Source organism: Phalacrocorax aristotelis, chromosome 9, assembly GCF_949628215.1.
Source record: "Phalacrocorax aristotelis chromosome 9, bGulAri2.1, whole genome shotgun sequence".
NCBI lineage: Eukaryota > Metazoa > Chordata > Aves > Suliformes > Phalacrocoracidae > Phalacrocorax > Phalacrocorax aristotelis.
In genome coordinates, this window is record NC_134284.1 from 24,544,856 (window position 1) to 24,557,242 (window position 12,387).

General features: G+C 37.0%; 1 protein-coding gene across 5 annotated transcripts in view; it reads left to right on the forward strand.

Moving 5' to 3' along the window:
* Positions 1 to 12,387, forward strand: part of EML1 (EMAP like 1) — a 130,132-nt gene that overhangs the window by 73,168 nt on the left and 44,577 nt on the right. For all 5 annotated transcript variants that reach the window (XM_075103894.1, XM_075103893.1, XM_075103895.1 and 2 more), the window contains exons 2-3: positions 663 to 845; positions 6,223 to 6,355. In XM_075103894.1, the coding sequence (XP_074959995.1) occupies positions 663 to 845; positions 6,223 to 6,355 (316 nt within the window). The remainder of the gene's footprint in view (positions 1 to 662; positions 846 to 6,222; positions 6,356 to 12,387) is intronic.

Here is a 12,387-nt window from a genome sequence, read left to right on the forward strand (position 1 = left end):
TCAGGGAGTTGCAGGCTTTAAACTTCTGTGGTTATTTCCAAATAATGGGTGAATTGTGTGCAAAGTAGTGACCCTTTTAAGAATTTGCAGGCTGAGTACAATTACTGAGTAATTCTGAATTTATTTCATGTTTCTATTTCAGTCAGAGGGAATGTTCTCATAAAGCTGCTGGTATTAAATTAGGAGTTAGCAGATGGGGTTAATATCTGTTCTCCAGTCTGTGGATGATAACTTGAAAAAGTGTAAGCCTATCTGCTGCTTATATATGTCTAATGTTTACATTCTGTCACACATGTGAGAAAGAAAAACCTGGAAGGGTGTGTAGCATATCAGAAAGCGTAGCTCCCTACCTGAGCAGAACAGTGAAGGGTGATGGTTGATTGCTCCGATTCAGACATGTAGGTAATTGATAGTGGGGCCCAATTAATACTAAGTAGCCCTGAAGCCAACCTCATTATCACGTCTTACTTAAGTACTCACTTTTGCTTTTTTTTTTTTTATTTTAATTTCCCTGTCTTCCTTTTGATTGCTTAAAAACTTTCTTCCTTAAGAGGTCATCAGATCTGAGAAAAACCTTGTTTTTATCTGCAGCCAATTGTATGCGGTATTCCTTGATGGTTATACATTGTTGATAATGCATCTTTTTCTGCTGTTTTACTTAGATGACAGTGCCTCTGCTGCAAGCAGTATGGAGGTAACGGATCGCATTGCCTCGCTGGAGCAACGTGTCCAGATGCAGGAAGATGACATCCAGCTGCTCAAATCTGCCCTTGCTGATGTGGTTCGACGCTTGAATATTACAGAGGAACAGCAGGCCATGCAGAACAAGAAAGGACCTACCAAAGGTTTGCATTTCAGATACTACTAAAATAGGTTGTGCCATTCAATGAGTGTTTTATACATATTAAAATAGGTTATTCTTTAGATCTCTGAAATGTTCAAAATCAACGAATCAAACTAAAGAAAAAATTTTGAAATTTAACCTGTAAAAGAGAACACGTGACAATTCAAGTGGTTAAATCTGTGAGCCTTCTGAAGTTCTCATAAACCAGCGAAATATTTCCATGTTCTTGCTGCTTAATCCACTCCCTATATCTAACTATGGCTACCACTTCCTGACTTTTTATCAAGATTATTTTATAAACTCTTTGGGGAATGTATCATTTTCTATGGGTGAAACAAGATTCTTTTTTCTGATAGAAAACATTAATTAAATTTAAGTAAAATATAGTTTTCATTTAATTAAAAATATCTTAAGTGTCTTTGGATGGTGGAGGCATAGCCAAAGACAGCTCTGAGCTAGCGCGGAGGTGACAGGACTGAGGAGATGGTGCAACACCAGCTGCTCAGGTACGAAGGGAAGGTAGAGCTGTGGTTGGTGCCTGACCCCATTCCAGCGCAGCAGACCCAGGGCCAGCGAGGTGGCAGGTGTGACAGGCGTTGCCACTCGGCAGTGTGCTGTGCTGTGCTCATGTGCTGCAGCATGTTCTCTCTCAGTTCCTGCTCTGCAAGAATGGGTTTGTCTGTACACAAATCGGAAAAGCTAGAGCTGAACATCCAGGGCTTCACAGTAGTAGAGGTTTGTGAACCCAGCTGGTGTGATTTACTGTAGTCTGTGGGGCTGCAAAAGCCCCGGAGGCTGCTGATCTGCAGCTTAGCAGAAATGCACGAGGTATTTTTGGGTAGTTCTAGGAGTAAGTACTGGCAACTTACATGTGAAAAGAAAGTACGGCTGACTTCACAGGCCCTCTGTTGTCTAAATTAAGAAATTGTTTCTTTTGGGGTTCTGAGATGTATTAATAGAAATAAAAAACTTAATTCACACCAGAATTATGATATGTAATTATGGATTCATAATTTTATCTGCTGGAAATTAGGACTTCCTTTCATCTTGGTTATATATTTGTGACTTGGAGACAGATATTTACTTTTAGGCATTGATTTAACAGAATAGGTAAGGAACTATTTAATTAATTTGCTGAACTGTGACATCATGTTTGTTATAATGCTTTGTGTCTGGAGATGAGGAAAGGAAAAGGGGCAGAATTACAGAGCCAGATTAGCTGATTGTATATCAGCCAATTGTTGAACAAAATACATGGTAAATGTCTGTGATCTTGTTCTCCTGTTCTTTTCCTTTTCTGTTGTATTCTCCTCGTTTTGTCAATGTCTGATTACAAGACAAAAAAATTAAAATATCAGATAAGTTAAATGTTACTAACGATAGCCTCCACTGTGACAAAATGTTCCACCAAATGTGATTGTACAAGGGATTAAGAGGCTTTATGTTGCCTGTAAGATAGATATTATCTGATGCGTGGAGGAAGTAAAGTCTAGTAATTATTAATGAGTTGTAAACAAATAATTTCTTCTTACTTGCCGGCTTTACTCAGTAAAGTGCAGACCAGATTTTAATGGATTCTGCGAGCAGGGTTGAACTCTAAATCAGGAGATGCTTTCTTGGTCGTGGCAGATCGTTAAAGCCGTAGTTCAATGTACATTCAAGAAAAGCTGCTATAAGCCTATCCTTCTGCCTTCTGTGGCTGCTTTTTGGTTTGTTTTTGCTTTAAATATGTATATGACATGGATACTTCTTAATGTGTGTGTGAAATGACAGTGTAAGAAGTTTTACTGTGATAATGCAAATGGAGGACTACAAAGCCAATTGCTCATCCATTAAGAATTACTGGAGTCCTGATAATTGCCAACTAAATCCAACTAATTTCTGGAAATAATTGCTACTGTAATGACTTATGTAAAGAACTTTTAATTTTACCATATATCAGCTGTATCATTAGCGTACGGTCAGCCTTATTAAACGTACTCTGTAACATAAAACAGGATCTGAAGTATCCTGATCATTTGTTTCTTCCAGCAGTTTTTTCAAACAGTACATTTCACATGATGGCTTGTTTTTCCAGCAGTAGGAACAACTACTTTATAACGGATTGCATAAAATTACTTAGCATAAGACTAAGTTGAATTTCAGTATTGGAATAGCATTGTGGAGAGTTGTGACAGAGACTGTGAGGAGAGGCGTTTGCTGAGACATGGGTGAAACTGGAGCAGTGGCTTGTCTTGTTTTCCAGTTGGGCTGCGTGGGACTCAATCTTTTTCTTTCCATTGATCATTTAATGAAAAATTCCACATTTAGAATTGGAAAAAGTGGAACTTGAGCTCACAAAATATCTCAAAAATCTTGTCCATGCAAACTGGAGTTTGAAGCATATTGTATACTGCTTCTTTTGTTTCATCTATAGATGAAGTAGATCGGGATTAAAAGCATGCGTGTGTCAGGGGGAGAGTCATGCCTTTGGAAAATAGGATCCCCAGTGTACTGTTTAAAGTCTGGAACAAGAAGCTTCGTGGGAAAGAAGACAACATTTTCTGAGCACTTGAGATTTAAAATGGGTTTAAAGATTCCAAGTTTCAGGCTTTCAAACTTATAATGAAGAAAAACTTGAGCTTGTTTTCAGTCTTTGCGTATGTTCTTGTTCTAGACTTGAGCTAGGCAGCTTAAAAGCAGTGTACATCACGGAAAGTGAGCTGCTCACCTTGTCCATTTGTAGAGCTCCTTCACTAATGGTGTTTTGGGTTTTTGTTGTTCCCCCCCCCCCCCCCCCTTATTTAATTCAACTACTTGGTGGAGTTCAGTATGGCTTCCTGCCTTTGTTTTACTTGTGTGTGTTGTACTTTCCTTTTGCAGTATTGGTTTGTTTGTAAACTTAACAGCCCTATTAATTCATAGATCAGAGTATGATTAAAAAAGCTGCTGCTGAGGCTGATAAACATGTCAGTTCTGCTACCACAGGTAAGACCTTGAAGCAACAGAACTTCCAAAATAAACCTTACTGACAAAGCAATAATATGAATGTGTTCAAGTTACTGACTTCTAATAGCAATGACACGTTTGGACTTGTTCAACTGTTATGTCAGTTACCACTGGTGTGAAATAGCTGTTGTAAATAACTAAATAGCTTCAGAGTAAATAGTGGATTCCTTGAATAATGTAGTTTTTCTGTTTGCTGTGTAAGAGTTTTTTGGTGTTGCTTTCTATGCTAGCTGACCATGGGGCTGGATCTTTAAATCTCCAGCTCCAGAAGTGTGTGCTCTGGATTGGCATTGGATTAGAAGCAAAACCTCCATTAAAGGTTGCAGGGTTTATTCCTGGCTGTTGCTAGTTTCGATTTCATAAGGTTAGGAGAGTAAACAGACTCCAGCTGGTTCACTCCAGCTACTTTTTAATATGTATTTTTTACATAACTATAAAGAAGGAGAATATTTTATTAATTTGCTTATTTAACTTTAATCAAGCCTACAGCTGCTCCACTGTAGCTATCTGTGCTTCTGTAATATGCAACAGTATCAGTTTTATACTTACTGATTAATTACAGCATTGCAGCACTTAGGAAACAAGCAGTAAAGCATCCAGCATGGAGCTGTAGAAGGAATTTAATTTGAAAGAATGAATACTGTAGAAGTAAATAGGATCATGATATCTGAATCCCTTAATTAAAAAACTAATAAATAAGTAGAAGGATGAGAAGCCAAAGTACAGTAAGTTTTAGGTGTGTTGTATAATCTCAAAGACAGCATTAGTCTGTTAAAATAGATCATGGAAGTCAGGGCTAGAAGGCGCCATGAATTCATTTAAGTGTTGTTTAGTTTTGCCTTAAAGTTTCCCGTAAAATTGGAGAGCCCTTGCTCTTCCCATCCTCCGTAAGAGCGGTACTGTCTCACCCTATCAGTGTTCTGCAATTACAGGCTCTCCAATCCTCAGTCAGCATGGATAAGACTTTTTTTCTTTCCTTTGTTGACTTGTTTTCATGTCATCCTTCAGTCTTCTAAGCCCAATAAGCGTTATTCCTTCAATATTTCCTTATGGGTTGTTTACTAAATTTCTCCCCTCTGGACAAAGAAATGATGAATACATGACAAACAAGTATGTATTTTAACAAAGATTCAAGTCAAAGTTTCACTTGAAACTTGCATTCGTGAGTAGGCCATATTTACTGATCTAATCTTCCCAAGGCACAGGCTTTCACATTTATCTTCAGTTGTTTGGTATATGAAAACTTCAGGTGCACAAGTCAATAAATGCTTGCCATCATGCTACAGTAAGATCATAATATAACCTAGGACTGCATACAATTGTTAATTTTTAGATCTTGTTTTAAATTTTTGGTTTTTAGATTATTTATCCGCAACAGTCTTTTTTCAAAGAACATAGATGTTGTCTCTGCTATGCTCTCCAAGTTCAGTGAAATTTTACCTTGTGTTCCTTAAGAGACTTGTGACTGCTGCCTTCTCTCGGGTGTTGTTTCTCTACACCCGGAGACTTGGCATCTTTACAAAGTCAGCTTGTGATGCAAAGCTCTGTCAAATTTCAAGTGATGCACGGAGCTTTCTTCCCTGCTGTAGGGAGAGCACTAGTCTTGTTTGTGTCTCTGTTCTCAGGGTATGGTCCACTGTAGTTTTCATGTTTGTACTCATTGCTTGCGGTTTTAACCACTGTTTGTTTTTGCAACTAATTTCTAATGTACTTGGTTGGGACTTTTCCATTACTCTAATATCAATTACAGGTATGACATGCATTTTTTTTTTTTAGCAAACGTTTCATCAGAAGAACAAAGGTAGATAATGTCAGCTTATTAAGTCCACTGTATTGCTGATTTCAATCACTTTTTCTGACTAAAGGGTAAAATTTCTTTCTGTCAAACATAAGCCCCCATTCTTTAAAAGAAGGGATTTTTTTCAGGGAATAAAGATACCTTAATATCTTTTGCTTGTGGAAAACCTGCAAGAACATTGAGGGATAAAGAGCAGGAGTTCCTGGGATGACAACCTGCCTTCATTTCTAGCACTATTCTGAATGCTATCCGCGTGGGCAAGAGATTGATGCTCTTTCTTAAAAGATCAGGATTGTTTTTGGTGGCAACGACTACCTTTGTACTTATGAGTAAGCTCCTTGAGCTAGAACAGAGTTTTACAGATGAGACAGGTTATAGAATTGTGTGCTTAAGCCATGTGCAGATGACTTGCTTGATATTACTGTTATTAATAATAATAAATTCCTCGTTAAAGCCCTCATCTATGGTGAATTTGGCAATAGTGAATCAAAAATGGCCTAGTACTGTTATTTTTAAATAGTCTAATGTTGTTTGCTGGGGAGGAAAAAGAGAAAAATGAAAACAATTATTTCATCTTCTGCTTGTTTTACAGCAAGACCGCTGGTACAAACCCTGCCTTTAAGGACTACTGTTAATAATGGAACTGTGTTACCAAAGAAGCCAAGTGGCTCTTTACCTTCCCCGTCAGGAACCAGAAAGGAAACTGTATCACCAGCAGCCAAAAGGTACACATCTAGTTTTAACATAGTAGTTAAGTTGATAAAATAGTGTATCTCCTCTTTTAAGCTTCCAGATACATAGTTTTTCTTAGTTGCAAAGCAAAGGTCTAAATATTTAGTTCAGGGAGAAAAGGAGATACAGATTTCATTCCAAGAGGCTTTAAACTTATTTGTCTCATTAGAATTAAGGTTATTACTGTGAATATTGAAAGAATGTGCAATGCTTGGTCTACTAGTTTGTGCTATTTTCTTGCTACTACAGTCTAGCACATAAAGAATAAAGCATTTCTACTGTGCTGTTGCACAACATGAAAAGTAGTGCAAAGATTGTTTTAGTAGCTAGTAGAAAATATAGAGTCTGCAGAGAAACTGTGCTATCATTACAAATCAGTATGTTACCTTTGGTGGTTTTCTCTCACTAAAAATTATCATAGAAACTGCATGTGCAGTGTTAGAAACATCTCAGGGAGGAGAAGTCTATGCCTAGCACACATTTATGCAAATTAAAACATCCATCTTTAGACGTCCTACCATTAGCATGGATTTAAGTCCTTTTAAAAATCACTCTCCTGTCTCAATTTGCTTTGTGTATGTGTAGTGTTTTTAAGGGGGCTACATGTTTTATACATCTAGGTTATAAGGAACGCAGTGGATTGGATGCAACAAGTTCAAGTTACATGTGACAGTTATTGTGGTGCTAATCTGCTGTGTGGTTTGCCTGTAAAAGATAATACTGTGGGGTGGTTTTTTTTTTTTACATTTCTTTTATTGTGTGTCATCCTCAGCTTTTGTAGTGATGATGCTGTCAACTCTGAGGAGGGCAAGTAGTGGAGATGAGAGCATTAACCTGCTAAGATCTGAGGTCTCTTTTGTAAAGAGAATTTTTCCTTAAAGGGGAGATGGTGACTAAGGATATGCTTCTTTGTACTGTGTTGAAGGGACTGATTTTCCAGGAAACTCCAGGATTTGTTATTGTAGAGAAGAGAGAAGCTATGCCGTGCACAATTAAAACTGGAAAATACAGTATTAGTTTTTGTCACACAAATGAGCTTCTATTAACTGGGGCTCATTCCAGCTGTAGGTTTTAGCAGGTTGGCCTGAGTCAGCCCTTGAGATAAGAGGGGTGAGGCAAATACTGTATAAACTATTCCGTTATCAGAATTATGTTACCAGAATTTTGAAAATGAGTGAAAGAACCTGCCTTTTGAAAAAGAAAATGAATTAGTTTTTAAAAAGGAGTACTGTTTTGTATATGCTGAATTTTTAAAGAAAATTTGTTCTTTGCAAATTATTTTTTCTTAGTAATTCTCATAATTTCATCCTCACTAATAAAGTTTCCAGTAATAATTGTAAAACACATGAGAGAACACAAGCGTTGGCACATTTCACGTGTGTATGGAGGTGAGATTCCTGAGCCTCTGTACGCTCTCTCTAAGGTTCAGTGTAGGACTTTCAGCCCCAGAGGAGGGTGGATGAAATGCAGGTCAAGGTCATACTTGTGCTTTCTCTCTTCTGAGAGTCCTTTGTGTAATTCAGGCGGTCCCTCAGGTATTGCGGCAGCCTGTAGGTGCTATCCTAGCTCAGGATCCCTGTAGATAAGTGACACGCTGCAGCCCTTCCACCTGACCCGTCTGTGGTCTGCATACCCTGCGTGCCAGTGGGAAAGTCCTTAGGGAGCATCCTTAGGGAGCGTTTTTGGACTGTCTTGATTCCTGTACAAGAAAGTCTTCCATGGGATAAGGATTTAGTGTCGTTTTAGTATGCTTTATGCCTTCCCTTTGCTGAAGAGGCTAGACTGAAGGCACTTTAAGTATGCGGTATGAAAGTGTATATTCAGTTTTGGAACAGAAAAAATACACATGGGCAGTTTTGCTGAACAAGATGGACACTTTTTAAGAATGCCTAGGAGAGCAGGGTCATTCCATGTCCTGAAAAAAGCAGTTTTAGGTCCAGGTGCTGTGGAATTCCTATTCCCTTCAAATGCTCTAAAATTTTTGATTGATTTGTAATTAATATGCAAATTTTATTTTTTACTAAATTATATTAAATACATTTCTATGCCTTGCCTATAAATATACTTCACCATGAAGTGTGTGGAATGGTGAGAACTTCACCAATGAATGTGAAAGTACAAAACTTTTTTTGGTAAATTAGTCTCTACTTTTTAGTAGCTTTTGATAATGAACCTTAAAATAACTGCAGAGATTTTATGCTTTTGCAGTAAATCATGCTCCAAATATTCAGTACTTAAGGATGATGTATTCAGTGTTCCAGGTAGCTTACTTGCAAATAGTCAAGTAGATGAATTCATTATGAACTCATTAATATGAATTCATTCATACTTTATATTTATAATGGACCCTTTTACATTCAGCAACTGTATGTGCATAGAACAGAAATGGAAAAACAGCAGCAAGACCAAAGAGCGTTCTTTTTTTTTTAAGGGGTAGGACTTGTTTATTTGTGTTAATAAGCTTCGCTCAGTGTTGAACAGTTTACAGATGGTGTGTAATTTTTAATATTTTTTTTTTTAGTTCTGATTTTTGTGATGGTTTTGTAGTGCTATTTTCATATAAACATTCCAAAACTGCTACTACTTCATAGTGTAGGTTTTCTTTAGTCCAAAATATGGTAGTCTGGCATAGCAGCTCCAAATAGAAATGAGTGGTAATTTCAGCCTGGATACTTTTAATACTTTTGCTATTATAGGTGCAGAACTGAAAAATCTGAAGTTTTTCAAAATTTGAAAAGTGAATGTTAAAAAAAAGGAAAGAAAAAATATGGTTTTTTCTGAGTCGTCTTTTAAACTTTTGGTCTGCTGTTGTGAATTACAAAATTCTGCTAGGATTGCTATACTAGAAAAATATAATAATTTTTTCTTGCCTATGGCCTTATCTTCAAAAGCGACAAACATCCAGGTTAATTGAGTCCCTCTCAAGTGTTTTACTGAACACAGTTATGGACAGGTGGATAACAACAAAAAACTTCTGATTCCTCCATTCTCTGCTGTTCTCTGTTTAGCTTCAGAAGTGTATGATACCCAATTGAAATTACATCAGTCTGTCCCTTGAAACAGTGTGTCATGCATATTTATATAAATACATGCAAATAATCTCCCTGGGGACCAAGTGTGCATTCATACATTCACATTCCACTGCTTAGAAATAGATGTGCTTATTGATATGTCTGCAGACACAATCTCATTTCATACAATAGCTGTATTTAAATATGTTGGTTAACTCATTTGAACCCACAGGTTGGTACACGGCTTATCTGCCTTGCTGGATTACCAAGGAGATGTGGTTCAGAGTTCACTACATTTTCTGATTTCCCATTTAATATTTGAAATGGAAATGACTACTTCTGGCAGGAATGTAAAATTGGAGGTAATAAAAAAGGCTCGAGGCTGAAAGGGTGGAACTATCAGGCTTTTATTTGAGTTCAGCCACATATTCTCTCCATGACCTTATGCAAATCATTTAACCTCTATGCATATTGGTTTTCCATATGTAAACTGTGTATCTCTGGGTATCAGTAGGTTGTTATAAGGCCTAATGTGATAATTGGATCCAGATCTTGCAAAGTCTGGAGTAACCTCAATTGACTCTGACTTCAATTAGAATTGAGGGCACCAAACCCCCCTTCAGCATTCAGGTCTCATATAGTCAACACCCAATTATCCAAGTTAAGGAAGGAAAGGAATAACCTGAATAGAGCACAAGCACAAATACAAAACATAGGTCAATTACATAAAAGTATATGCTGGTAATACAGTGTAAGATGGAAAGGCTGATGGTGCTGGTGATACTGGGACCAAAAATTCTGGTCCAGCACCGACAGGCGCTGCCGCGCTCAAGTGACGGGGTGCCATGTGAGCACAGCTGGGCGGCTTCCAGGTGCAAGCTGGCTAATGGAGGAGAGCTGAAGTGATTTTACATTGGGCTGGATAATCACCTGACACAGATAATCAAGAATTCCCTTTGTACAGTGCTCCAGAGTTGTCTTTGCAAAAAGCCTTTGCCTAGAGGGCTTGATTTTAAAATTAATGTATTTACTACTTTTATCCTGTAGAAGTGTAGAAGCTATTGCAAGTACCAGCTTCTTGAACACTGCCTTATTTTTGTTTTGAACTTTGTACATAGAATAATTATTTGAACTTTTCATTCAGAATAGAATGAGTTTAGAGTATCGTGAGCAGAACTTTCCCTTCCCCCTGCATTCTTCTTTTCAGATGTAATGTGGCTTGAAGTTTACTGCTTAACACTAAATTTGTCTCTGGAATTTGGCCAGCACACAGTAGTAATGTTTTGTGTTCCCTATTAAAATCTAGGGGTTTGTGACTCATCTAGGATAGCTTTGTTTCCAAGAGTTGAGGGGGAAAAAGGAAAGTAAAAAAAATGTAAGGGAGGAGAATGCAGACAGTACCTTTCCCAGTAGGGATGCTGCTGCAGGCTGCAGGCTTGCACATACTTTGCCTTTCAAAGGGAGACAATCAGTCATTCTTTCTGCCCCAGCAGATTGCAAAGTATTACAATGGTGCAAAACTCTGACAATGGAGATCAAAAGGAAGAAGCTGGAACAAAGAAAACATAAAGAGCTTTGTTTGTAGGGAGAATAAAATACTTTAATATGATAAATTCCTGTTCTTCTAAAGCCTGAACACATGGCCCCTAGGAAATTGTTCAGTCGCCTGGAATTAATGTCCTGCGTTCTGTTCTGGGGGCAGCGGTGGTTTGTAACTGGCACACACACAAACTCTGTATCGAACCTTCAGTTAAGCTTCTATTTAACTCTTGCCTCTAAATGAACATGTTTTAAAATAAACCAAATATAAATTAAAAAAGAAATTGTCTCCATTGAATTTCGAGTGGCAAAACTATTATGCCACTTCACTATATCTCTAACTATTAAAGTTATTAGTGCATTTTGCTCAAAGGCATAATGGAATTAAAGTCATATGTTATTCTTGAATTTATTCTAACTGATTTAAATGAGGGTCAGAAAAAGCACAAGTTTCAAAATATTATTGATATAATCAGTTACTAAGAGCATTATGCACTATTTTAAAATATGTTTTATTGAAAAGCTTTTATTCCCCCCCCTTAAATAATATTACATAGAATATAATAACAATTATATATGTACATTTTAATTTTGGCCAGATTTGTTCACCACAACTCAGTAACTCAACCATCTGAAACATTCATGCTATGCAGTGGTATATGTATGTATTTATAAGGATTTATTTTGTTGTCTTTAATGTTGCTTTTTGATAGTCTTTGTCTTTTAGCTGGGTCGTCTGTCTTGTTTCTTCTGATAGCCTCTTTGCTTTTCTTTTTTTTTTGCTTTTTTTGAGTCGCTTTAGAAATGGTCAGTGTATTGGAGCATTGCTGAGATTTTGTCATTCAAAGATACATTGGTGTTCTTAAATGTATGGTTTGAAATGATCAAACATCTAACTGAGTCAATAAGCACTGTGGTGGTTACTCTTGCACGTGATTTCATATCTTGAAAGCATGCAATTATGTCTTTTAATGTAAGTTTGTTTTAAATGTCTTGTTTCCACATTTTATTGTTGCATTCACTTGTTATTCTGCTTTGTTTATGCACCTCTCAATCTGGATTAAGCAGGTCTGTGAATCTTCTCAATGCATGCAAACTGAAAAAGCCTGCTCTAAGGTGAGGGATCCTTAATAGCTTTGTAGTGTTGAAGCTCGGTTGTTTTTCCTTTCTGTTTCGGTTCAACACATAGAAAGTGGCTGGCTTAGCACAAACGTTAATGTGGTAGAACTGTAATTATTATTCCAATTTTTAACATTTTGAGAAGTACATGTTTAAAACTTTCTCATTATTGATAAATGCATTGCAAAACTTAGATAATAATTTCAGTTATGGTATCTGCATTATTTCATGCTAACATTATTATTATTATAGGGGTGTTTCATTAGACCACATTGCTGTCTTAAACAAGTTAAAAATTGTGTTACCAAATATTATCTTTTTAAATAATTGAAAATGCTCCCCTTTATCACTAATGT